The sequence below is a fragment of the Lycium ferocissimum genome, chromosome 3 (assembly GCF_029784015.1).
Source record: "Lycium ferocissimum isolate CSIRO_LF1 chromosome 3, AGI_CSIRO_Lferr_CH_V1, whole genome shotgun sequence".
Classification (NCBI taxonomy): Eukaryota; Viridiplantae; Streptophyta; class Magnoliopsida; order Solanales; family Solanaceae; genus Lycium; species Lycium ferocissimum.
The window spans coordinates 10928815-10954172 of NC_081344.1; the positions used below are offsets into that span (position 1 = coordinate 10928815).

The window sequence follows — 25358 nt, forward strand, 5'->3', positions numbered from 1 at the left end:
TCATCCTCAGAACCAACTCACTCCAGAGTTACAAACTCTGACTCCATAGTCAATCTAGCAATGATCGATACCTTGGGCCGATTTCCACGATATTGCACCCCCACATATAGCCACTAGTGGATTTTGTATTATCTGAATAAGAAATTCAAATTGCAACTTACCCTTCTAAAGTAGAAGGGAATCCACTATACAGGATACCATAAGTCATGGTTCCTCTCAAATATTTCATCAGTCTAATTAATGCAGATCAATGCTCTTGATTGGGATTATGAGTATATCTACTCAGTCTATGTTACACCTCGAAAAAATTTCCCGTTGAGCAACACAACTAGTGATGAGAGCGAGGAGTGCGAGTGTATAATGTTTCATGGGCAATGTATGTAAATGGATGGGAATGAATAGAATAAAAAGTCTAGAAATGTGAAAAAGTTGAAAGTTGGCAAGCGCCGGTAGTCGTGGTCAAATACGGACCGTAAAGTGGAATACGGTCCGTAAATAACTGGTCGTAAAATGGCATGCAAAGGTTTCAACTTTTACGCCGGTGGAGAAATGGTTAAATACGACACAGTGGACGGACATGAAATACGGCAAAAACCATGGTCGTAAATCACCATGCATCTTTGCAAAGTTTGGATTCCAAGGTTAAAGACGACCACGAGGGACGGTCCGTATTCCACTTTACGGGTTATGAATGATGAATAGTGACGTTTTGAGACATAGTTGGAATTGAATCATGAATGTTGTTGGGTTGTGATATAAATGTGTTATAAATGACATGGACATGAAATGAGTGTTGATACGAAAGAATATGACGATGGATTTTTAGTCATGATTATGGGAAATTGAGGTGAATTATGAAATACGAATCATATGAATGAATGATGATTGTTGTTAATCATATTGTGATGATTATTATGAATGTTGGGAATTGATATGGAATAGGGCGGAAAGTAGTATAAACAAAGGAAGCGCTGCCCAAATTTCTATAGCCTTAGTAAGTATGTTTTTTACGATGACATAACTAATGTCGATATGAATTCATTGAAGGTATAGACAAGCGCATTAAGGAGAACGAACAAGCGATAGAGTAGCTAGCGGCATGGTATGTGAGGGCTAATCCTTTCTTCAGTCCTAACATGAATTTCCTCTTTTACTATGAATGTTCCATCTCCAAGAAAGTTAAGAGTCCTCTCTCATGAATAGCTATACGAGATAAGAAATATATAGATGAATACGAAAATGATGATAGCAAGTTAATCTAGAAATACTATAACCTGATATGATGCAAGAAGCTAATGATGACGTTTGTGTAATTTAATGATATTGATCATTGTGCACACTCACCTTATGCTTGTTCCTTCAAAGGCGAGGCGGAATACGTAAGAATGCCATAATGACATTCCACGACCTTACGTCTTAAAGTATGAATAGGCTAAGAGTCCCCTGCGTATATTGTGATAAGTATATGATGTCAAGCATACCATGATGAGTTATGATAAGCATACTATGATAAGCATGTTATGATAAGCATGATGTAATGAGTATATGATGATATCACACCGTTGTATAAAGGCGACGACTATACGCACCGGTGGCATGGGCGGACACAGTGGGCGGCAAACGGACGCGGGGATGCTGAGCGCGAAATGATGCTATTGATTAAACCTATATGGTCGGTAGATTACGATTATGGATATATGATATGATGATGATACGAAAGTGTGCGCATCCTGATTCACGATTCTTTGCTCCTTGTTTTATGCCTTCTCGGTTTATTGATGCCTTATTGTTGTTTCGCTTTACATACTCGGTCTTATTCGTAATCCTTTCTTCGAGTGTTCATGCAGGAGAGAATATTCTAAGTGCCAGCCTGATTTCTCTTTTGGTATATATATGTCCCCATGCGGGGTCTGTCCCCGTCCGGATGTCTAATCCTAGATACGCGGCGTGGGTAGTACAAATATGCATATATTATTTGATAGCCGAAGGGCTTATGTTTATAAAAGTAAATGTAATTCGAGAAAATAGCGGTTTATATGATTATGAGCATATAGTATGAATAATAGCAGATAAAAAGTAAGTGAGTGGTGTTCGGTGGTTAGCCCGGATACCTGTCGAATCGTGATAACACACACACCATAATATCTGCATTAAATGCATCGACTCCCAATAATTTTAGACCAATCTTTTTCAATTAAGAGTTAGCATCATAAGGAGTGGCCAGTACATCACCTCAAAACATTCAAACTTCTTAAGAAGTCTCTCCACATAATGTTTTTGTGACAGCAATATATTATCATCACTCCTTACAACTTTTATCATCACTCCTTATAACTTTAACTCCCAATATCATATTTACTTCACCCAAATCTTTCATATCAAAGTTAGTAGACAAAAATAATTTGGTACTTTTCACAATATTTAAATTTGTACCAAATATGAGCATCTCATCAACATATAAGCATATTATCACTTAATCTTTGTCTACCACTTTAGTATAAACACATTTATCCACTTCAACAAGAAAAACCGCTCTGTAAGACTTGATCAAATTTCTCATGTCATCAAATTAAATAAGTAAAGTGATTTCATTAATTTACAAACTTTATTTTCTTGTCCGAAACTACATATCCCTCAGGTTGACCCATATAAATCTCTTCTTCTAAATCACCGTTTAAAAAGACTGTTTTTACATCCGTTTGATGGATAAAAATCTTGTGAATTGATGCTAAGGCAATTAAAACTCGAATAGAAGAAATTCTAGTCACTGGTGCAAATGTATCAAAATAATCAATATTTTGCTTTTAAGAAAATCCTTTTGCTACTAATCAAGCTTTATATTTATCTATAGAGCCATCAGGATTAAGTTTCTTTTTGACAATCCATTTACAACCAATAGGTTTTGCACCAAGAGGTAAATCAATTAAAACCATGTATTATTTTTCATGATAGAATCAATTTCCATTTTTATTGCGTCTTTCCAAAATTTAGCATCAGAAGAATATATAGCTTCAAAATAATTTGATGGTTCATTATCGACAAGAAAAGTTTGAAAATCATTTTCATAAGAAAAATATTCTTTCCTAGGCCTTTTGCTAAAATATTCTTTCGTAGGCCTTTTGCTCCTTCTCGAATCATTAGAGGTAACCTCATTATTTCTTTCAATAGGTGCATGAGAAATTTTATCAAACAGTGGAAAAATATGTTCAAAAAATTCAGCATTCTTTGTCTCAATTATAGTATTGCAATCAAGCACATCACTTTTCAAAACAAGAAATCGATATGCAGCACCATGTTCAGCATATCCAATCAACATGCAATCAGCTGTCCTAGAACCTATTTGAACCTATTTTTCTCTTTTTTGATTCAGGCAAAAAAACTTTAGTAAGACACCCCCACACTTTTAAATATTTCAAATTAGGTTGATAACCTTTCCACAATTCATAAGGAGTTTTGCCGGTTCTTTATTAAATTCTATTTTGTAAATGACATGCGGATAAAATAGCTTCACCCCACAAATTATCAGGTGCATTAGAACTGACTAACATGGAATTCATCATTTCCTTCAATGTTCTATTTTTCCTTTCAGCTAATCCATTAGACTGATGTGAATATAACTCACTTTAAATCACCTAAATCAGTGTGAATCAAAGATAATAAACTCAGTGTCTCTATTTACTGAAAAACTAGACTTTTTAGTAATTTTAGCTTCAACGCATATTTCACACTTGTCAAAATTATTTGAGTCTAAACCAGATATTAAACCCAACGACTGCATCTTCTTTACATATGCAGTATTAACATGTCCTAGTCTAGCATGCCATAAAGAAATAGACTCAACCATATAAGCAGAATTAAATTTTCACAGATATCATTAGAAACATTAAGCATAAATAGGCCATGGTTACAAGATCCTTTGCCTACCAAAATATTATTTTTGGTCAACACGACCTCATTTTCTTCAAAAGAAACCTTCACCCCAACTTTTCCTAATAATCCCACAGAGATCAAATTAGTTTATTAGGAACATGCAACCATCACTCAATGCTAGAATTTTTTACCGAATGTGAGTTTGAGAAGAACTTTTCCTTTCCCAAGAACTTGAGTTGTCCTTGAGTCACTAAGATAAACAATTTCTTCTCCTTCATCAACTCGGATGTATGACACAAAATTATTTTTATTTACACAAATGAGCCTAGTAGCACCAGAGTCTATCACCCAGTTTCTCACATTGGCCTCAAGGATTTATTTCTGAAATGACCACAATAATTATATCATCCACTTCGATCAAATTTATTTTTGACTTAACGGGATTGTCATTTCTCGCAAAAATTCTCTTGCATTGAGGTGTATTTTTCATGAAGGTTTTATTATTGGCTTTGAGCTTGTAAACATGTCCATTTACATACCTGAATTTTGGCATAATCATTTGGCTAAATTGTGGACACGTTAATCCATCTGCATCACCATGGACATCTGGCAAGATGACGGGAATGGGAGCAGCCATGACAACACTCATATCGGTATTATCATTAATTTCACGAGTGATATTATTTGCCATAGTTTCTTAGATTGTTGGGAAAGTCACAAACTAAACCAGATATAATAATAAGTATTATTTATTTATCAAAGTAATATACCAACACTTGAAAAATAAATATTACTATGATAATTTATTTACCAACAAAAGCACAATAATAATATTATTATTTACTTAGTAAAATAATATAACAACACTTGAAAAAACTAAATATTACTACGGTAATAATTTAGTAAATACACGATCGACTTGAGTCGTCTTTGAAACCTTATCTTAAGAAACTATTTCAAAGAATAAATGTTTTCTTAATTAAACAAGCTCTTCTCTAATATTATAATTAAAAGATATAGGAATCAGCAAAATTTAAATAATACCAGCAAGTTATATAATAATAATAATAATAATAATAATAATAATAATAATAATAATTAAAAAAAGAAGGCTTTGTAGTAGGTAATTATTATTGGAATCCGTTCTTGGTTATACGGATGGAGCAAAATGGAAAAGCCGAAAAAGATGAGAGGATAGGCGTGTGTTTAATAGGTGTTGATGCTCACTGTTTGTGTGTGTATTAGCGGTGGCAAATGGGTGGGTTTGGTTGAAAATGGTTTGAACAAAAATGGGTTGGGTTTCAAACCGTCCATATTTTATATGGGTAAATATGGGTTGGGTGATAAATGGTTGAGTTGGTTATGGTTAACCCATATTATACAAGTATAATATTATTTCAAGTGTATGTTTGTATTTTTTTCTTTTGTCAAGTTAAATTAATTTTTTCATATAAATTTCAGGGTGTGAGGGGTGGGGGCAAGAATTTGTTTATAAAAGTAAAACGTATGAAATTGATTTTTTTTTTTGGGGGGAGGGGGGGACCGGAAATTCTTTTCCATTATTTATAAATTTTTTATAGAAGTAATTTATATGAAAATTGAAATTGGGGGGGGGGGGGGGGGGGGGTCGTGGAGGGTGTGGCGCGGGGTAAGAATTTTTTTTTCCATTTTTTATAAAACTTTTATAAAAGTAAAATATTGGAAATTGATTTTTTTTTTTGGGGGGGGGGCGTGGGGGTAAGAATTTTTTTTCATTTTTTATAAAAGTAAAATATTTGAAATTGAAATTTTGGGGTGGGGGGGGGGGGGGTGTCGTGGAGGGTGTGGTAGGGGTAAGACTTTTTTTTTCCATTTTTTTATAAAATTTTATAAAGGTAAAATATATGAAATTGAATTTTAGGGGGGGGGGGGGGGTAGGGATCGGAGTGGGAGGTGAAAAAAAAAAATTCTCCTTTTTATAAGCTTCTTATAAAAGAAAAATAAAGTATATGAAATAAAAAAAAATGTGTGGGGGTTGTGGGGGCATGGCGGGGTGGTGGCGGGGTAAGGGTTGGCGTGGGTGGTAGGGTAAGAAAGAAATTTCTCATTTTCAAAATGAGTTGTTACTGGGTCTAGTTTGTTCTTATATGGATAACCATATTTTACCCATATTTGCCCATATTTTTATGGGTTAAAGAGAGACTTGAAACCCATATTTACCACCTGAAATATGAGTGACCCAACTCACTAACATGTGGATAAAATGAGCTAATGTTTTAAATATGAGCTCAAATTGCCACCTCTAGTGTGTATAATGGATGGCAATGTTAAGGCTATTTATAATAGATGAGAAATGGTAAAATAATGATAAGTGTTAAAGACACTTGTCTTGAATCAACCATGCATAGTGCCCTATATATTTTCACTTGCCACTTCTCCAAGTAATGCCAATAATCACAAAATCCACATATAATTTCACTTGCACTATAGATTATTGGCATGACACTTGGTGTCTATGTGTCATAATCTTTAAAATATCACAACATTCCCCAAAAGAAATGAGATGAAATATCAAATTCTCAACCACTAGGAAGAAAGTTTTGCTACTTCTAGGTGAAAATTATTTTTCTCCCACAATTTTTTTACCATTTTCTTTATATAAATCATGACTGAAGTTATTTGAAAGTTTAAACTCTTCCCATTTGATGAAATGAGATTTTAATATATATATATATATATATATATATATATATATATATATATATATATATATATATATATTTGCTCATTTATATAAGGTACTCCTGGTAATTTTTGTGTAGAATAAAGTGACTAGGTCAAATACACAAATAATTCCTCAATTTGAAATGAAATATTAATTAGAGCCTGTTTGGATTGGCTTATAAGTTGGCCAAACCAGCTTATAAGCCATTTTTAACTTATTTAAGCGTTTGGCAACAATAAAAAACAGCTTAAATTAAATAAAAATGTGCTTAAAATAAATCAAAATCAAGAAGTTGTTCAATCCCAACTTTTTTTTTTTGGCTTAAAAGTCATTAAGTTTGACCAACAATTTTACCTTTTATCCCTTATATTTTTCGTTAATTTCAATACTATCCTTACTTCTAAAAATCCTTTAAGCACTTTTATCCAAACACGAATCGCTTATTTATAAAATAACTTTGACTTAAAAATCTTTAAGATTTATCTTAAAAGCGCTTTTTTGACAAAAATCCAAACGGGCTCTTAGACTTCTCAACTTTTTTAGTCACCTTTAAACACCCCTTAGGACCCGTTTGGCCATGAGCATTTTTCACTTTTTTTTGAAAAATTATTTCATTTTATTTGAAAATCAACGTTTGGTCATGAAAATTCCAAATACAATTGGAATTTGAAAAACATCTAAAACCTTGTTTTCACTTTTTTCACTTTCAATACATTCAAACAACCAAATATTCTTTGCAAAAACTATAACCAAACACAACTCCATCTTCAATTCCAACTTCAACTCCAACTTCAAAAATTCAAATAAAGTGAAAAATATTTGGTTACCAAACGCCTACTAAATGTCTCATGCTGAATAGTGTATTTTATACTTGATTTGAGAGTGAAAAACCTCAATGATACACTCCACCCCCCACCCCCTTCCTTTCACAAAAAAAAAAAAAAAAAAAAAAAAACACCTTACATACTCATGAAAACTCCTTGCAGAAGCATATATATCTTGCTTATGGAAAAGGCCATAGTTACTGCGGAAAGGCTCAAAAAGCTCCATTCACCACTGACAACCACCGTCGTCCACCGCTCATTACCACGATCCACATCTATCATTCTCAGCCACAATTATCTTCGCCATTAATCATTACAGTCAGTTGTCAAACCAATAGTCATTATTTATAAATTACAATCATCATCATCAATTGCAATTCTCCATTAAAACAACAATCATCAATTACTGTCGACAATTACCACCATCAACTACTACTATATACGGCCAATCACCACTAGCACCAATATCATTGGTTGTCAATATCATCCATCACAATTATTTGTCACCGCCATCAACTATCACCAATATTAACTGCTACTAGCAGACATTATCATCACTAAGTACTACCCACAACCAATACTAACACCAACCACCACTCAAAGTCGACATCGACAACTACGACCGTTAGCCATCGCTACTATATATGTTTAGAAAAAAAAATTTGTTGATATAATATTAAATTGATTAATTTTTATTTAATATTATTTTTATTAATTTTTAAATAATTTTTTTATACATTGAAATATTGAGAAAACAAACATTCTTAAATGTTTGATATTTAGATCTTGGTATCACATTTTACCATTCAAACATATGTTTAGATTCTTATTCGGACGTTTTAATTTTAATAAGAACAAATAAGGGCTAACTGACGAGTCAAATTTAGTGGTTTATTTGTGTATTTGGCGAAGAAACTGTTTTTCCTTCTTCTTTTCTCTTCCCTTGTTTATTTCCAAAATATTGAAAATCAGCACAAAGAGAAGTATGTGCGGAAAAAGAAATTGAAATGGTTGGTGAAAGTGGAACCTAACAATTTTTGACTTCGATATCTGAAAAGCCCAATGTCTCGTTGAGTTTGGTCCTTTTATTTTTTATTTTAAAAAGTTAGTATCAATTACTTAATGAAATTATGAAGTTCAGTTTTGGCCGTTTACACATTTTTATTTTTTATTGTAATTTGACCGATCTTAATCAAATTTATTATCTTTACTTCAAATATAATAAAATTTTATCTAACTATAAACTTATCAGTTATTTACATCTTTTTCAAATGAATAACTTATTTGTACACTAGTCTAATATCTGCAAATATTTGCGACATATGCCGTACTTTTTTTTTTTTTTTTTGGGGGTAGGAAACGACTCTCTAATTGCAAGGATATCATATAATTAGAGACCTCTCTAGTTCAATAAGTAGTTCGACAAGTTTAAGTGGATGTTATTATTCTGATCTCAATTTATGTTACATTATTTTTTTAGTCGGCCATAACAAGATATTTTTTATTTTTAGTAACAATTTAACTTAAATGTTTTATTTGATGCTTAACGAGATAATTAATGCAACAAATTTATATAATTTATTTTAGATCACAAATTTCAAAAATCTTCTCTTTTCTCTTAAATTTTATGTCTAATCATGAAATACCTTCATATAAATTGAGATGACGAGTGTATTTAGTTTTATGATAAGTTATTAACCAATTTATGAGCACTAAGTTATCACCGCTGAAGCACTCTAATTTGTGAAGCATTGAAAAATGCTAAGGAAAATGGATGGTTAAATATGCTGTGGTGGATATGATATTGAAAAGAAGTGTAGATTCATTCGAGATAGTAACTACTTGTGAAGATATCTGAAAGCTTACGAGTTTCTTTGAAGATGTACATCTGATATATATTCCTAGATCTTGAAATATGCTCGCGTACAATTTAGCCAAGTTTTATATTTCGTTGTTATGTAATTTTCTATTTCGTTGTTACGTAAGGTTATTTAAGTTCGGTTTCCCCTGGTTGGATTATAACTGATATTGCTGCATCATTTAACTATTTGATACCGTTTATGCATTAATACAATAAAATCGTTTATTGTAAATTCTTTTTAGAGAAAATACCACTCTATGTCTATTTGGAGAAAATATTTACCCGAAATAGCCCATATTTCTAGTATTACCCTAAATGAACCTTTTATACACTCATATAAGGTTTATACATTGTCTATAACAAGTGTATAATGTCGTACATCGTATGTATAAACACTATCGCCAAAAAAAAATTTGGCTATGTGGATGTAAATTGAAAATATGGCTACATGAATGTAATATTTTATATTAGATTATATATTATTAAAATGATCCCTAAATTTAGCAGTAATGTTAAGTATTTATTTTCTTAAAAAAGGAATTAACCAAACTCGAACAATAAATATAAATTCAAGCGTGTCACCATCATTTACCCACCAACACCGACGCTATTTCTATATAAACCATTCAATACCTACACCCAAATTTGCACCTACTTTAAGATCTGAAACAAAAAACGAAATAGTATCAAAGAATGGAGAATGAAGGAATTCTTTTGGGTATGGGCAATCCATTGCTCGATATCTCTGCTGTTATCGATCAAGATTTCCTTAACAAGTAAGCAATATTACTCTCTCGCATTTTTTAGCTATACATCTTGAGCCGAGGGTCTTTCGAAAACAGTACCTCTGGCGATAGGTAGGGGTCATGATATTTTACCCTCTCCTGACTACATTCAGGATTTCACTGATGTTCATTGTTGTTGTTGTATTTTTTAGCTATACAAAAGTGTTCAGTTTTATTAGTTTTGATTCTTAGATCTGGTGAATGCCACATGTTTATTTACATACATTACTCTTATTGATTTTGAATCTTCGTATTCCTAATATTATCCTTTTTTTAGTTTTTAGTTTTTAGTTTTAGAGCAAAGTTGTATAGTAGCTCTTAAAATGCGTTAGTTTTACCTGGATTTTGATTTTGAATCTTCGTACTCGTGATGTTATAAGTACGTTATTTTATTTTTAGTGTTAGAGTAAAGTTGTGTAGTAGTAGCTCTTAAAATGCATTGCTTTTACGTGGATTTTGATTTTGAATCTTTTGTATTTCTGATATTATTTGTTGTTTAGGTTTTAGTTTACAGCGAAGTTGTATAGTAGCTCTTAAAATGACTTAGTTCCTTTTAGGGAAATTTACGCTTTATGTTTACTGGGAGAAAATATTTACGCCATGTAGCCTATATTGAGTATAAACACCTTTTATACACTATTATACACTTTTATACAAGGTTGATACATTATGTGTAATGCTTTCCCCACGTATAATGTTGTATAATATTGTATATTGGGCTACGTGGCGTAATATATTTATGTTGGGCTGTATTTCAGTTTTAGAGTAAAGTTGTATAGTATAGCTCTTAAAATGCATTAGTTTTACCTGGATTTGGATTTTGTTTTATTCTTTGTATGGGAGTACGATATCATATTCTTATTTGAATTAACTCAGGTACGACATCAAGCCAAACAATGCTATTCTTGCTGAGGACAAGCACTTGCCTATGTAAGTTTCATCTTAGTTTGATGTGTTTATCCGCATTGCCTAGCTTAGTATAGGAGATTGCATTTTGTGTTTGCACTAATAAGTTTTTTCGTTCCGTTTGATAAGTTTGCCCCTCTAATTAGCTGATTGGATTCAGAGGCAGTGAACTACAGAACTGTTTTCTTTTTATCGACTGTCATTTGAGTGCCATTGTCGGGATAGCTTGCTGTTGATTGTGCTAGTTACTTATGTGCTCTGTAAAACACTAGAAAACAGTTCTAGTTTCTTTCTAATAGGAAAGCAGAGAACTTTATTGAGAAATAAATGACCTTGTGTAAGAAATATGGAATGCCCCATGTTTCAGAATCATTAATAATGTATTTAAGGATAAAAATTATTTGCAGCTTGAAGGCAATGAGGATTTTATTCAAAATCATTAGTTGAAGATTGATTATTATATTTCTCGCAGTCATTCCTGATTTCATGTGTAAAATAATATTCTAAATGGATTGCCTCATTGCTTATCCATGTTGAATAATTCTAAAACACCATGTAGTTATTCTACAAGCTAAAGTTAATACCAAGCTACTTAAAAAACCTATTTTAAATCGATATGTGCTCATTTTATTTCAGATTGAAATTTGTTGTCAATTTGGAAGTCAAGGATTGTATCACGTAGCGTTATCATTGAATATGCAAATACAAATGGTTCAAGCCATATTATCGCGGGAAACTATCTTGAGGATTCACTTTAAATTATACCATCATCACAACCTTTGAATACGACTTGTCAAAAACCAATAAACTTTGCGTGAATGTTAGTATTGTCCATGAAATCTCTATATATTTTCTATGAATGGGCTTATTGCTTTCATAAGTGCATGGCTCTTTGCAGTAAACCCTCATTCAAAAGATACTTGTAAAGATATTTTTCTGGTTACAGTGAATCTTGTTCCTGGTCAATATGAATTGTTCTAATGATGGGCGTATTACTTTTCTGATATTAAAGGTGAAAGGTTTGCTTGCTGAATAGTTGCATGTTTGGAATACAAACACGAAGAGAGAGTAGTTACTAGAACTTATTGTGCTGAAGAAAAAAGTTTGGTCTTGTGCCTTAACAAAGAATAGGAATATGCTTGTTCATTCAAAATGCTGATAAAGTTTTTTATTTCCTAGGTATGAAGAAATGACATCCAAGTATAGTGTTGAATTCATTGCTGGAGGTAAATTGCCATAACTTGTTGCTTGCTTACTGACATCTTTATTTATTGATATTTTGCATTGAAGATACCAGGGGATACTGAACAATGTTGTTTTGTTTTTTCAAATTATGAATTGCAGGTGCAACTCAAAATTCAATCAGAGTAGCTCAGGTGTGTTTTCATTTTTGTTTTTCCCTTGGTTGTTGCAATCTTACATGGGCTATTTTGTCCTGAAGAATAACTTTCCATTTTCATTTGCAGTGGATGCTTCAAATTCCAGGTGCAACAAGTTACATGGGCTCTATTGGGAAGGACAAGTTTGGGGAGGAGATGAAGAAAAATGCAAAAGATGCTGGTGTTAAAGTAGATTCTTTGTCTCTAATTTTCTCCTTGTTTGACATTTTCTTTTTTGCGGGGGAAGGGGGTATTAATACTTTCAGATTTATCAACTCATTATTTTGTGTAATAACATGGTAAAGAGAGGCTTTAATTTCATATGATCTTTACACATGGGTGCATTTAGGTTCACTACTATGAGGATGAGAGTCCAACCGGTACTTGTGCTGTCTGTGTGCTTGATGGTGAAAGGTCAGTCTAGAGCAATTTGCTTAATGTCTTTCCTCCTTGCTGTTGTACAATACTCTTAAGCTTATGCTGACTGAAAAAGGAGGGGAAACAAGAATAATTTTCAATCAGTAACGGTTAAAAACATGATAAACTCAAGTCTTCTCAAGGTTTCAAATGCTTCTTATGAACTGATGATGTTTGGAAATAAATTTTTCCAGGTCGCTGGTTGCAAACTTATCAGCTGCAAACTGCTACAAGGTTGACCATTTGAAAAAACCGGAGAACTGGGCTTTGGGTAAGAATCCTTAGTCCTGGTTTTTCTGCGCAGATGCCTAATTTTCATGTTAAACTAATGTCTACGTGTATACAGTGGAGAAGGCCAAGTATTTCTACATTGCTGGATTCTTTCTCACAGTTTCTCCAGAATCTATTCAGCTTGTTGCTGAGCATGCAGCTTCCAAGAACAAGGTCTGACCGTTGACATCGATTATGTTTGACTGTTTTTCGTAGTGTGAAAATGGAACAATCATGTACTTTTCCTATTTGCTGCAGGTTTTTTCAATGAACCTTTCAGCACCATTTATCTGTGAGTTCTTCAAGGATCAACAAGAGAAAGTCTTGCCGTAAGGCCAATGTCCCACCTCTTTAAGGTTACTTGAATGTAGAAGATAGGTACTGATTAGGACTTGCATATCTTGTTTTCAGGTATATGGACTTTGTCTTTGGTAATGAGACAGAAGCAAGAACCTTCTCTAGAGTTCATGGCTGGGAGGTAATGGATTAGCTCTAGCTTTCTAAAAGTTATTTGGGTTTTGTGTTGTATAGCTAACTTATGGTTTAATGACCAGACTGATAATGTTGAAGAAATAGCTTTGAAGATCTCCCAATGGCCAAAGGCATCAGGAACACACAAGAGAATCACTGTCATTACACAGGGTGCTGATCCTGTCGTTGTGGCTGAGGATGGGAAGGTGAAGCTGTTCCCAGTAATTCCATTGCCAAAAGAGAAACTAGTTGACACCAATGGTGCTGGTATGTTTTTTATATTAGTTTTGCTCGTTTCTACTGCAATAGAGTTAAAATACCTACTCATTTAGTAGAAAATATATGTTTGTACCAATTAACTGATACTTTGCATTGAGGGATTAAATTCACGTGAAGTCATTAAACTATCTTTTGTCACTTTAAAGTAACTAAACTAGACACACTATAACAGTCAAGTTACAAAATTGTTTTTTTTGTCACGTTAAAGTAACTGAACCTATAATTGTCAAGTTAGTAAACTTTATGCACTATAACGACCAAACCTACCCATCAAGGTGACTATATAGTTATGGTTGATAAGTTTTGTGACTTGATTATTAATGGATGAAGTTAAGTTTATTTAATGTGATGAAAATAGTCTTGTGACTTTACTATTATAGTGGGTTAAGTTCAGTTACTTCAATGTCACAAGATAGTTTTATGACTTTATTGTTATAGTGGAAAAAGTTCAATTGACCATATGAGAAATTAACGACTGCTATGAATTCTGTCATATTTGCCTCTGTACTGATAAAACTGCACCCTTTAACGCATTTAACAAGCTTTAAGTCTTTTTTCTAGAAAATTTAAAACTAAAGCTGGTATGAACCAGATTATAAATTTGTGGACTTCTCATTTACCAAATTATTAAAGGCACTTTGCACCTTTCTCGATTTAACCTTTTTGGTTCTCTTTTTGTTTCTGAAAAATTGCTTTCATGAAGTTTTAAAAGTTTTTGGAAATTTAAAATGTTATACCAAATCGTAAAGTCATTCACAAAATTTACAAAATATTACACTTCCTAAGTGCCTCTGGTTACCTTTTAGAGAATTTTTATTCTTTGGCTAAAGTAACATTAGCTTATTGGTTGAACTGTTTCGTGTGACACACGAATTGCAGTAATAATTTTCCTTGTACACACTGTTCTACAGCGCTTTTGCTCGGTAGACAAATCAAGAATACAGAAGAAATTACATAATTTGTGTTTACACTTTTTTAGGGGATGCATTTGTTGGAGGATTCCTTGCACAGTTGGTCCAAGAAAAACCTATTGCAGATTGTGTAAAAGCAGGGTGTTATGCATCAAATGTCATAATCCAAAGGCCTGGTTGCACATACCCTGAGAAGCCCGATTTTTAAATGAGGGATTTTCCACTTGTGTGCTTGCCATGTTCTTACTCCAGTTAATCAGAAATATTTTCTGGTTTTAGTATTTTTCATTTTAACGGGTTATGCCAGTTGCTCAAGGTATATCCATATCCCAATTCTCATCCCATATGTTGTAAGGGATTTTCATTACCTTCTTTTTTCGTCATTAAGAATAACATTCTATTTTAATTGCGTTTTATTGCAATTAGGATGGTTCTATAGTTTTCGTTCGTGATAAGAAAGTGTGTTAGGCTAGTTTGTTTCATTTACTGTCCTTGTTTTTATATCACGGAGAAAAGAAGAGGTAGATGATCCAACACAGGCAAAACGAAAGTTGAATGTGTTTTCTGCTTCTCTTTTTGTGTTGACAATGCCATTATAACTATCTTGTTAAATCGTTCATAAGTTCTTCCGGATTGCCTAGACTTGCCTATATTGTTCAATTGCTCTCATGTGAAATACTACATTTTTGATCATTTAATCCAAATTACATGCATGCCCATACTGCTATACTAATGTTTGCACGCCTTTTGAACTACTTGGTTGAAGAATAAAGCTAGATTTAACAAAATGCCCTTTGAGTCACTATGGTGCGTTTATTATATAGACGGTAAGTGCCAAATTTATAGTAAGTAGCTAGAGACATGGTTGTACACGTAGAAATTACTAGGATTAAGATAACACAGGAAAGATGAGCAAGAAGGAGGAGTTGCAAAAATAAGGGTTGAAGAGCGATGGATAAATTTAATAGCACGCTCTTTGTAACAATCTGACCCCTCATTTTGAGTATTTTAATATTTTTTGAGATTTGTATAAGTTGTTATTAAGGACTGTTTAGGACTTCTTGGTATAGTTCGCGTTGAGTGTAACAATCTGACTTCTCATTTTGAGTATTTGTGTTTCCTTTTTTTTTTTTTTTTTGGCGGATTACCCTTCATTTGGGGTGGTCTTTAATTTTTGACCATTAAATTGGTGGTCTTTAAGTTTTTAAGTTTTATAGGTTCTCCAATTCGCTTAAAAAATCTCGAGAGGTTATGGGTTCGAACCCAAATTTCGGTAAAAATAAAATAAAATAAAAAAAAATTTTTAAAATTTTTGATTGAGCGTTGAAGTGTTAAAACCACCATTATTAAAGGCCACCCCGTCGAAGGACAAAGCTGCAAATTGTCCTTTGTGTTTTAAATTCATATTTTGCTACTTGGAAAAAATCACACACAAGAAATAAGACAACTTTTAGCTCTTCTTTGGACAAAGTATACGAAATGTACTTTTAAAAAGACAGAGTTAGCTTTTTCCTCTTCAACTCGGTCATTTTATTTTTTTTTCGAAAATTTTTTCAATCTCAAAAACCGCAAAATTCGAAATTGATTCTCAGTTTCAAAGCTCAAGAAATTTTTTTTTTCTGAACCCTATTCTTTGTTTCTTTGAAATAGTTTCCAGAGATAAACTTTTCCAGCCAAACAGTAGAAACAGAGCAACATAGTTCGCCGGAAAAACGATCTCCGATCAAGCCCAAAGCAGTCAAAAAAAATACAAAATGAGCCCAAATCTGACTGCGACAAAAAGGGACTTAAAGAACACCCCACGCGAATATAATACCAACTCCGGGCAAACCTGCAAATTGTCATTTGTGTTTTAAATTCATATTTTGTTACTTGGAAAAAGGACACTATCACACACAAGAAATACATAAGACAACTTTTAGCTCTTCTTTGGACAAAGTATCCGAAATATACTTGCTCCAAAATAAAAAGACAGAGTTAGCTTTTTCCTCTTCAACTCGGTCAATTTTATCCGGTCGATCCAACGTAGAATCAGTTTCGAAGTCAACCTAAACAGTATCAATCTCAAAGCCGCATTCAAATTCGAAATTGATTCTCAGTTTCAAAGCTCAAGCTCGACCAACAATAGCTTCTATACTTTTTTTCTGAACCCTATTCTTTGTTTCTTTGAAATAGTTTCCAGAGATAAACTTTTCCAGCCAAACAGTAGAAACAGAGCAACATAGTTCGCCGGAAAAACGATCTCCGATCAAACCCAAAGCAGTAAAATATATATATATATATATATATATATGAGCCCAAATCTGACTGCGACAACGGAAAGGGGGGGTCATATATATGAGGCTCACAATTTTTTTTTTTTTTAAGATGGGCCGTTTAATATAGACTGTGATATAATATCGTGGCATAGCTTCCACGGCGAAACGCCAAAACACGCGGGATATATAATACCAACTCCGGCTATCTGTCCCGTTCAATCCTATTCCGGTATAGATCAGGCTTGAATAACTTTTCCGGCGCTCTTCATTTTTTTCCCCATAATCCTTGCATGTTTGTAAATAGTGTATAATAACTGTATAATATGTGTGTCATTATATATTGTATATACAATATACACTGATTCTACATTAATTATACACAAATTATGCAACAATGATACATGTTTTATACATAGTAGGGACAATAATGATACAGCTGCAATATGTATGATATTTTCTATACATATTCTATCCAGTGTCAATTGTCATGGCCATTTATGTCTTTGTCCCTTGTTACTTTCTTTAAGTTGGTATTATTATTTAGGACTTGTTGGTGTGACTCGGTTGAGTATTTGTTTCTTAAATCATATTTTGTGACTTTGAATAAAATTTAGTTTTCATACTTAAAACAACTAAAGTGATAATGGGTTTGAATTCTGAAGCCTGCCCCTAAATCATGTTGACCAACTAAAACATTTTTCTAAAGCTTTTCAAACACACCTGTAGCCTAAATATATCCCGTTCTAACCATCGTGATCTTTTAAATACATGAAAGATGTTAGAGATTGAGATTGAATTAGACATCACTACAAGTTTTAGTAAATCATATTTTATCAAAAAACAAACCAAAAGATCACACCATTTTTAAAAGGAGTTGCAAACGACCTTACTGAAAAAAAATCGTTTTCAAGTAGTAATGACTAAACTGACATTAATAACCACAGATTAATTAGACATGATCAAACAATGTATTAGTATACTTCCTAATGACATAAACTATTTATGAAAGAAACATATACTTGAAACATAAAAAAGAAACCTTACAACATTAAATTGAAAAAAACATTGCTAAAGTCTATAAAAAAAGACACAAAAATAATTCAGTTGAAACAATTATTACACCATCAATTTCATGATGCTGACTTATAAATAGAGCAAGATGGAATAACATGCAAAAAATCTTTATGCCGATATACGAATTGATCTAAAACGGACATATGCAGTCTAGTGACTTCTGATTTGACTTTCTTTCATGTTTCAATGCTTGGTATTAAGTCGAGGCTTGATGTAGTCTATCTACTCTATATGATCTTATTATAAAAAATAATCGGTGAGCATATTTTCGTAAATGTGACACAATCAGTTATAGGTGGATCTCACTTGTACTTTTCGATTTTCCCCCAAAAACTCATGAATAGTGATGTCTTGATTTATGTACTCTCCAGCTACCAAATCAAAGTACGCAGCAGCTACAAGAGAAAGGAATTGACCCTCTAGTTCCTCAACAACATTGGTATCTCATCATAACCTACACAATCTTAAATGTGACACTATTCTCCAATTTCTTCATTCCATTCATCACAAAAATAATCGTCAAGTTTACAGATTCTTCAAGCAAAAATAAAAGAAAGTATATGAGAGAGCAAAAAGCTCAAAGCTATACTGAGCAGTGAGCACGAAAACTAAAAAACTAAACTACGATTGTTCTCATCACTTCAGCATGTCTTCCTTGGTTGGTGTTGATCCATATATCAAAAGTGATCCATACATACATATAGCATGCTCCACGAAATGAAATTTCATATCCACTATTTATAATCAACGTTTAAAGTAATTCATTACTATAGGCCCCATGTATCTTTTTTACAGACTTATCAACATTGCTTTGGTTTGTTTGGCCAACGACCTATCTAGCTAAAGAATAACTTAATTTGTGGAGGTTATGTGTAATCTATTTTTCGTAGTTGTTGTTCATAGTGTTATATTCATAAGATATAAAGCCTTTAAGTTTACAACAAATATTTTATGGTGATATTATTTTTTATATTGGTAAGAGTTAACTCAATTTAATAAGATTTTGTCATGCAATTGCAATATATTACTTTAGATTTTATTGTATAAAACTTTTGGTATTAATATGAAGATTTGAATAGTTTAATTCAAATTTCTAAATATTTCTACGGTTAAAAAGTAGGCAATTCTTTTTACTTTCTTTCTTTTTTTTTATATTTTTTTCCCTACAAACTTCAATATTTCTAAGTAAAAATAAAATCGTAAAATTTTTAGGCCCCTAAAATTTTGAAGGCCTAAAGCAAAAGTTTTACTAGCCTCCCCTCGAGCCACCCAGCTACAAAATTCTGAAGTAAAAAAGTTCTAAAAAAAATTATATATAGGTAAATCGTTTGAAATATTGATCATAAATTAAGTATAAATACATATCAAACTCATTGAAAGTAAAATGTAAAGACGAACATTGTCATCCGATCCATATAGAACTCCATTTGTTTTTGCAACATTGGAGGCTATAGATAATGGCAAGGTAGAGCCATGTGATATTCCTAAGTAGGAGATGGTCGATTTCCTCCCTATTGACCTTCGAGGAATCAATTTTCTATGGGCTTATCACTATGTTTTAGGGAGGGCGGGTTTGCATACTTAGGAAGATTGTCCTTATTTGGGAGAATGTTATTGTTCTTGAAAGTGTATTAATTTATGAGAACGACTGAAAATCTCTTCTTGGGAGTCTTTGAATGATGAAACGCAAGGAAAACGAAGAAAAGGCTCTAGATCAAGGTTGATCGTGAGGTAAATGAGACCTTTAACCTATGAACTGTTAGAAAAATGGGCTTCCTATGAACAGTTAGAAAAATGGGCTTACATTATTTAAAACATTTTCTTTATATTTTAACTATTTCGGGTTGTATGGTAGTCCATAAACGTGTGCCCAATTATAGTGTGATAATTGGTATTGGGTCGTGCACTTTATGTGCTTAGTGGGTCTAGTGAGGTGGTGAGTGTAGGCTCAACCTGATGAGGCCCGTAATGGGAGGGCCCATTAAGGTTTCAATAATTGCAGCTAGGTCCCCTCTCTAACCCTATATAAGGCACAGTTTTGTCTTCTGTATGATAAAATATAGAGAGTGACAGATAAGTGTGTGGTAGTTGTCCCATTTTCGCCGCCATCTTCGGGAAGGTTAATAGAGAGGAAGGTCTAGTCGTTCAACCGCCTGTTATGGCTCAAACAGGTACGCCATTCGATCCTATTGATCTTTATTAATTTTGTGTCCTATTATCATGTTCGAGCTTGGATTTATCATGTTAAAATATCTTACATGTAGTATCAGAGCCTAAAAAGCATGATTTAGGATCAAAATTTTATGATTAGTAGAGATTAGGGTTTTGTAACCCGAAATTGGTTGCTGTAATTTCATGTTGAAATTTTTGAAAAAATAGAATGGGACCTTAGGTATTTTGTTCACCACGTTGAGACCTTCGATTTGATAGGTGGCTCATCTTCTAACTCTTAAAATTGAGAGAGTTATTGTATCTTCAAGATTTAGGATTCATATAAACAAACCCACTATAAATTCGTTTTAAATCTTGAAATTTTGATGGAATTGGTTAAAATCTTGTTATAGATTTTTTCTGGTTTCAGAACCTAAAAAGCATGATTTAGGATCAAAATTTTATGATTAATAGAGATTAGGGTTTTGTAACCCGAAATTGGTTGCTGTAATTTCATGTTGAAATTTTTGAAAAAATAGAATGGGACCTCAGGTATTTTGTTCACCACGTTGAGACCTTCAATTTGATAGGTGGCTCATCTTCTAACTCTTAAAATTGAGAGAGTTATTGTATCTTCAAGATTTAGGATTCATATAAACAAAGCCACTATAAATTCGTTTTAAATCTTGAAATTTTGATGGAATTGGTTAAAATCTTGTTATAGATTTTGTTTATGGTGTAGTTGATGTCTGGAATATCAAACCAATTCCAACAAATTGCTCAAAGAATGGCTCAATTTCAGATTTTTTAAAGATATACCTTTAAGGTTATTTCTAGGTTTTTTTGGCAAAAATATTGTCTTCTAAAATTGAGTTTTGGATGGGTTTTCTGTGATTTTCGAATGAAATTGGTTAAGGAATTTTGTAGCTTATCAAATTCTGGAAAAAATTGATATTTTTAGTCGCCGGAAAAGTTAACTTGACCGGAAAATTAACCTTTTCCGTTGAAGAAAATTCAAAAGTTTCAACAAAATTAAACCTTAATTTTGGTTCATGAAATCATGGTTTAATGCAATTAAATGTTGGAAACAGATACATGGAATGATTTTCATATATTTGTAACGTTTAATTTTGTTATTATCTTGAAAACAAGGATTTGAAAAATCAAGAGTTGGGTTCTTTAAGAGCCATTAATTCGAAATTTAAAGCTTTAAATGCTATTTATCTGGGGCGGTTTTTGAGTGTTTAATTGTCACAAATATGTCTACATGCATTTTTACTCAACCTCCATGTATTTATTGAAACAAAAACTAAATAATCAGATGGGTAATTGAAAACGGGTCACAAATACCCATTTTCCGAACCCAATCCCGTTTTCAATTGGAGAAGATGACAGCCCAGCTGTCAAGGGCAAAGCCCACTTTCGGGCAAAGGAGAATGGGGCCCACGCACCTATCTCCGGTTGTCCGTTGCCTCTGAAATTTTAACTGTTGATTACTCATATATTTCTGGATTTTCTGATATGTTTTGGTAACTTTTTGAGATCCAGAAGTATTTATTTTAATTTATTACTTTTGGGAATTGGAAAAATCACGTAAAATTAATTTCGGCCGTAAGAAATTCTGAAATTTTTTAATGAAAATTATTTTGAGCCATTTTGATTATAATGACTGGCATCACACACCTGAAACGGACTTTTAATCCTTATTCTCTAATTTTAGAGTATATTAAGGTTCGTTTATGTTGAAATTAGAGTCAAACTATTTCATAATTAAATTGTTGTTCGAATTGTGACTTGGTGTGGTACATTTGAGATGTGTACATGAAAGGCAATAATTTTCTAAATAATATTCTTTAATTAATTTATGAAGTTATCTACCAAAAGGGGGTAATTTTATGAGTTAATTAATTCATCATGGAGTAATTTTGGCTGAGATTTGATTAAAGAAAATTTTCCACCCAAAGGGGATTATTTTGTTTATATCATTATGTCTCGCGGGAGGTGTGTGACTTAGAAAAGTTTATTTACCCAAAGGAGATAAATTTTTCGAAGGTTATTGTATCTCAATTTTCTTATTTAAATCTCCATGAAAGGGTGCGTGATCAGTTGTGTCTTTGTTTTCTCTACCCAAAGGGTGTTAATAATTATACAACTACTTGCACATATTTTGCTGAAAATATATTGCCTTAATTAATCAAGTTGCATTTATTTCAGTCTCCTTTACAAAGAACAACAATGTTGCTGAAATTGAAATCCTGACTGGATCCAACTACAAAAAGTGGAAACGTGATGTGGACTTTGCTTTTGAACTGGTTGACATGGATAATGGTTATTGTAAAAGGTGCACCGACAGAACCAACTGAGGAAAGTAATGACAAAGAGAAAAATGAATATGCTAAATGGGAAAGATTGAACAGGTTGTGCTTAAAGGCCTTAAAAAGGTCAATTGCTGAGCATTTATCGGGGTCTCTCGCGTAAACAAATAGCTCCAAGGAGTTTTTTGAAGCTGTTGGTGAGCCTTTTCAAGTTTCTGATAATGCTGAAGCCTCAAGATTGATGGGTGAACTAAGGAACTTAAAGTATGATGAAATAGTGGGAGTCCGTCAGTTTATTTTGAGAATGGTCAAAGCAGAATAAGTTGAAGAACTTAGATGTGACTCTTCCTGATAGTTTCATTGTTCATGAAGCTCTTTTACAGCTTTCGTCACAATTTAGTCAGATGAGGACTGCTTATAATACAAGTAGTCAGCCATGGACTATTAATGAGCTCATTACTAAATGTGATGCCGAGGAAGCAAAAGTGAAAAGAGAAAAAGTGGCGTCTACTAATGAAAAAGTAGAATCAGCTAACATGGTTTCTCAGGCAAAATCTTCAGGTAACAAGTTCAAAGGAAAGAAAAAGTGGCAAGGTCCTAAAAAGACTCAGGCTTTCAAAGAAAATGGTAAAAGTGGAAAACCTAACAACAATGGCAATCAAAAAGGTGTTGATGGGAAATGTCATTTTTGTGACAAGAAGGGTCACAAGATAGCAGACTGCTTCAAGTTTAAGGCTTACATAGAGAAGCAAAAGGCTGATCAAGGTGAGTTTGCTTATGTTTGTTTGGAAGCTAATTTAGCTGATGCACCAAAAGATTCTTGGTGGTTAGATAGTGGTGCTACTATTCATATCAGCATTGTTTTGCAGGGGGTAAGAGATCAGAGGAAGCCAAGTCTAAAGGAAGCAAAAGTTAGAGTTAGAAGAGGCACTTTTCTTGACGTCGTGGCTGTTGGGACGTTCTATTTGGAGCTAGATAGTGAATTTCAAACATTCTCGAATAATGTGTTTTATGTTCCAACTTTTGGAAGAAACATAGTTTCTATTCAGTTGTTGGAAAAGGCTGGTTATGTTATGACTTTTGGTAATAACAAAGCTAAAATATTCTGTGATTCCAAATGTGATGGTATTTGTCCTCTAGTTGATGGTTTATATAAATTTCCTCTGACTCTTAACTCCTCATTTCATGTTGAGACCGGAAATTCTAGGTTGTCTTTAATTAAAGAGAAGTCTCGAACACTTTGGCATAAACGGTTGGGTCATATTTCTATGGAACGCATTGATAGATTGGTGAAAATCGATATTCTTCCACCTCTTAGTCATGATGACGCAGGGTTATGTGTTGCTTGTGTTCGTGGTAAGTTGATTAAGACCATCACAAAGGGTGCAACTCGAAGTCCAGGTCTTTTAGAGATTGTTCATACGGATATCAGTGGGCCATATTCTACTACTTTGTGTGGCAACAGATACTTCATCACATTTATTGATGACTATTCTCGCTATTTTTATTTATATTTGATTAAGCATAAGTCTAATTCTCTTGATGTTTTCAAGATTTTTCTAGTTGAAGTTGAAAACCAATGTGGAAAAGTTATCAAAATTGTGAGATCTGACCGTGGAGGTGAATATTATGGGAGATATACTGAAACTGGTCAACACTTGGGGCCTTTTGCCAAATATCTTCAAGACAATGGAATTATTGGTCAAGTTACCATGCCTGCAGATCCTGAGCAGAATGGTGTGGCTGAAAGATGTAATCGCACTTTGATGGATATGAAAAGAAGTATGATGAGTAGGAACAATATGCCCGAGTTTCTTTGGGGTGAAGCCATAAAAATTGCTGCTTATATTCTTAATCGATTTCCGAGTAAGTCTATTCCTAAAACACCATTTGAATTATGGACTGGCAGGAAACCAAGTCTGAATTATTTTCGGGTTTGGGGTTGTCCTGCAGAAGTTAAAATCTTTGATCCGCTGCAGAAGAAGACTGATCCAAGGACTGTTCGTTGTTATTTCATGGGATATCCAGACCATTCGAAAGGCTATAGGTTCTATTGCCCCTTTCAGGGAACTAGAATTGTTGAATCCCGCACGGCTAAGTTTCTGGAGTTAGACTTTGCTGAAAGAAGTAATTCTCGATCTAATGAGACAGGGAGGAGCAGTAGCAGTGCACATGTTATTGCTCCCATGGCGGTAGAAAAGGAGAGTGTTCAAGCTGATGAACCACTTTCTGAAGTTTCAGAGATTCCACTCCGAAGATCACAAAGAGATAGGAGGTCCGCTATTCCTCGTGATTATCAAGTATATCTTGGTAAAGCTGATTATGGTATTGGTCAAGTGGAGGATCCCTTGACTTATAAACAAGTTGTTAACAGTCATGAATCAGATAAATGGATAGATGGCATGAATGATGAAATGAAATCCATGTATGATAATGGTGTTTGGGAGATTGTTGAATTGCCTCAAGGTAACAAAACCGATCAGTTGTAAATGGGTTTATAAAACCAAGAAAGACAGTCGCGGAAATATTGAAAGATTTAAGGCCTATTTGGTAGCAAAGGGCTTTACTCAGAAAGAAAGCATTGATTACAATGAGACTTTTTCACCCGTGTCTATTAAAGATGCTTTTAGGATTATCATGGCACTGGTGGCTCATTTTGACCTCGAGCTCCATCAGATGGATGTCAAGACAGCTTTTCTCAATGGAAACTTGTCTGAGGAGATTTACATGAAACAGCCTGAGGGTTACGTTAAAAGTGGAAAGGAGCATCTAGTGTGCAAATTGAAGAAGTCTATTTATGGCTTGAAGCAAGCTTCTCGTCAATGGTATCTCAAGTTTGATAGTGTTGTGTCATCGTTTGGTTTTGCGGAAAATAAATTTGAT

At 33.3% G+C, this 25358-nt stretch overlaps 1 protein-coding gene across 1 annotated transcript; it reads left to right on the plus strand.

Annotated features, from left to right (window-relative positions):
• Positions 1-9876: 9876 nt before the first annotated feature.
• Positions 9877-15300, plus strand: LOC132049703 (adenosine kinase 2-like). The gene is made up of 12 exons (XM_059440607.1): positions 9877-10035; positions 10921-10974; positions 12130-12176; positions 12295-12326; positions 12417-12518; positions 12679-12743; positions 12941-13017; positions 13093-13190; positions 13275-13345; positions 13428-13494; positions 13571-13754; positions 14746-15300. Exons 1-12 carry the CDS (start codon positions 9953-9955, stop codon positions 14883-14885), a joined length of 1020 nt encoding a protein of 339 aa, XP_059296590.1. The 5' UTR covers positions 9877-9952; the 3' UTR covers positions 14886-15300.
• Positions 15301-25358: the final 10058 nt, after the last annotated feature.

Coding starts and splice junctions, on each gene's coding strand:
- LOC132049703 (XM_059440607.1), top strand. CDS start 9,953: ATGGAGAATGAAGGAATTCTTTTGGGTATGGGCAATCCATTGCTCGAT. Junction 10,975..12,129: donor GAGGACAAGCACTTGCCTAT/GTAAGTTTCATC, acceptor TTTATTTCCTAG/GTATGAAGAAATGACATCCA. Junction 12,327..12,416: donor ATTCAATCAGAGTAGCTCAG/GTGTGTTTTCAT, acceptor TTTCATTTGCAG/TGGATGCTTCAAATTCCAGG.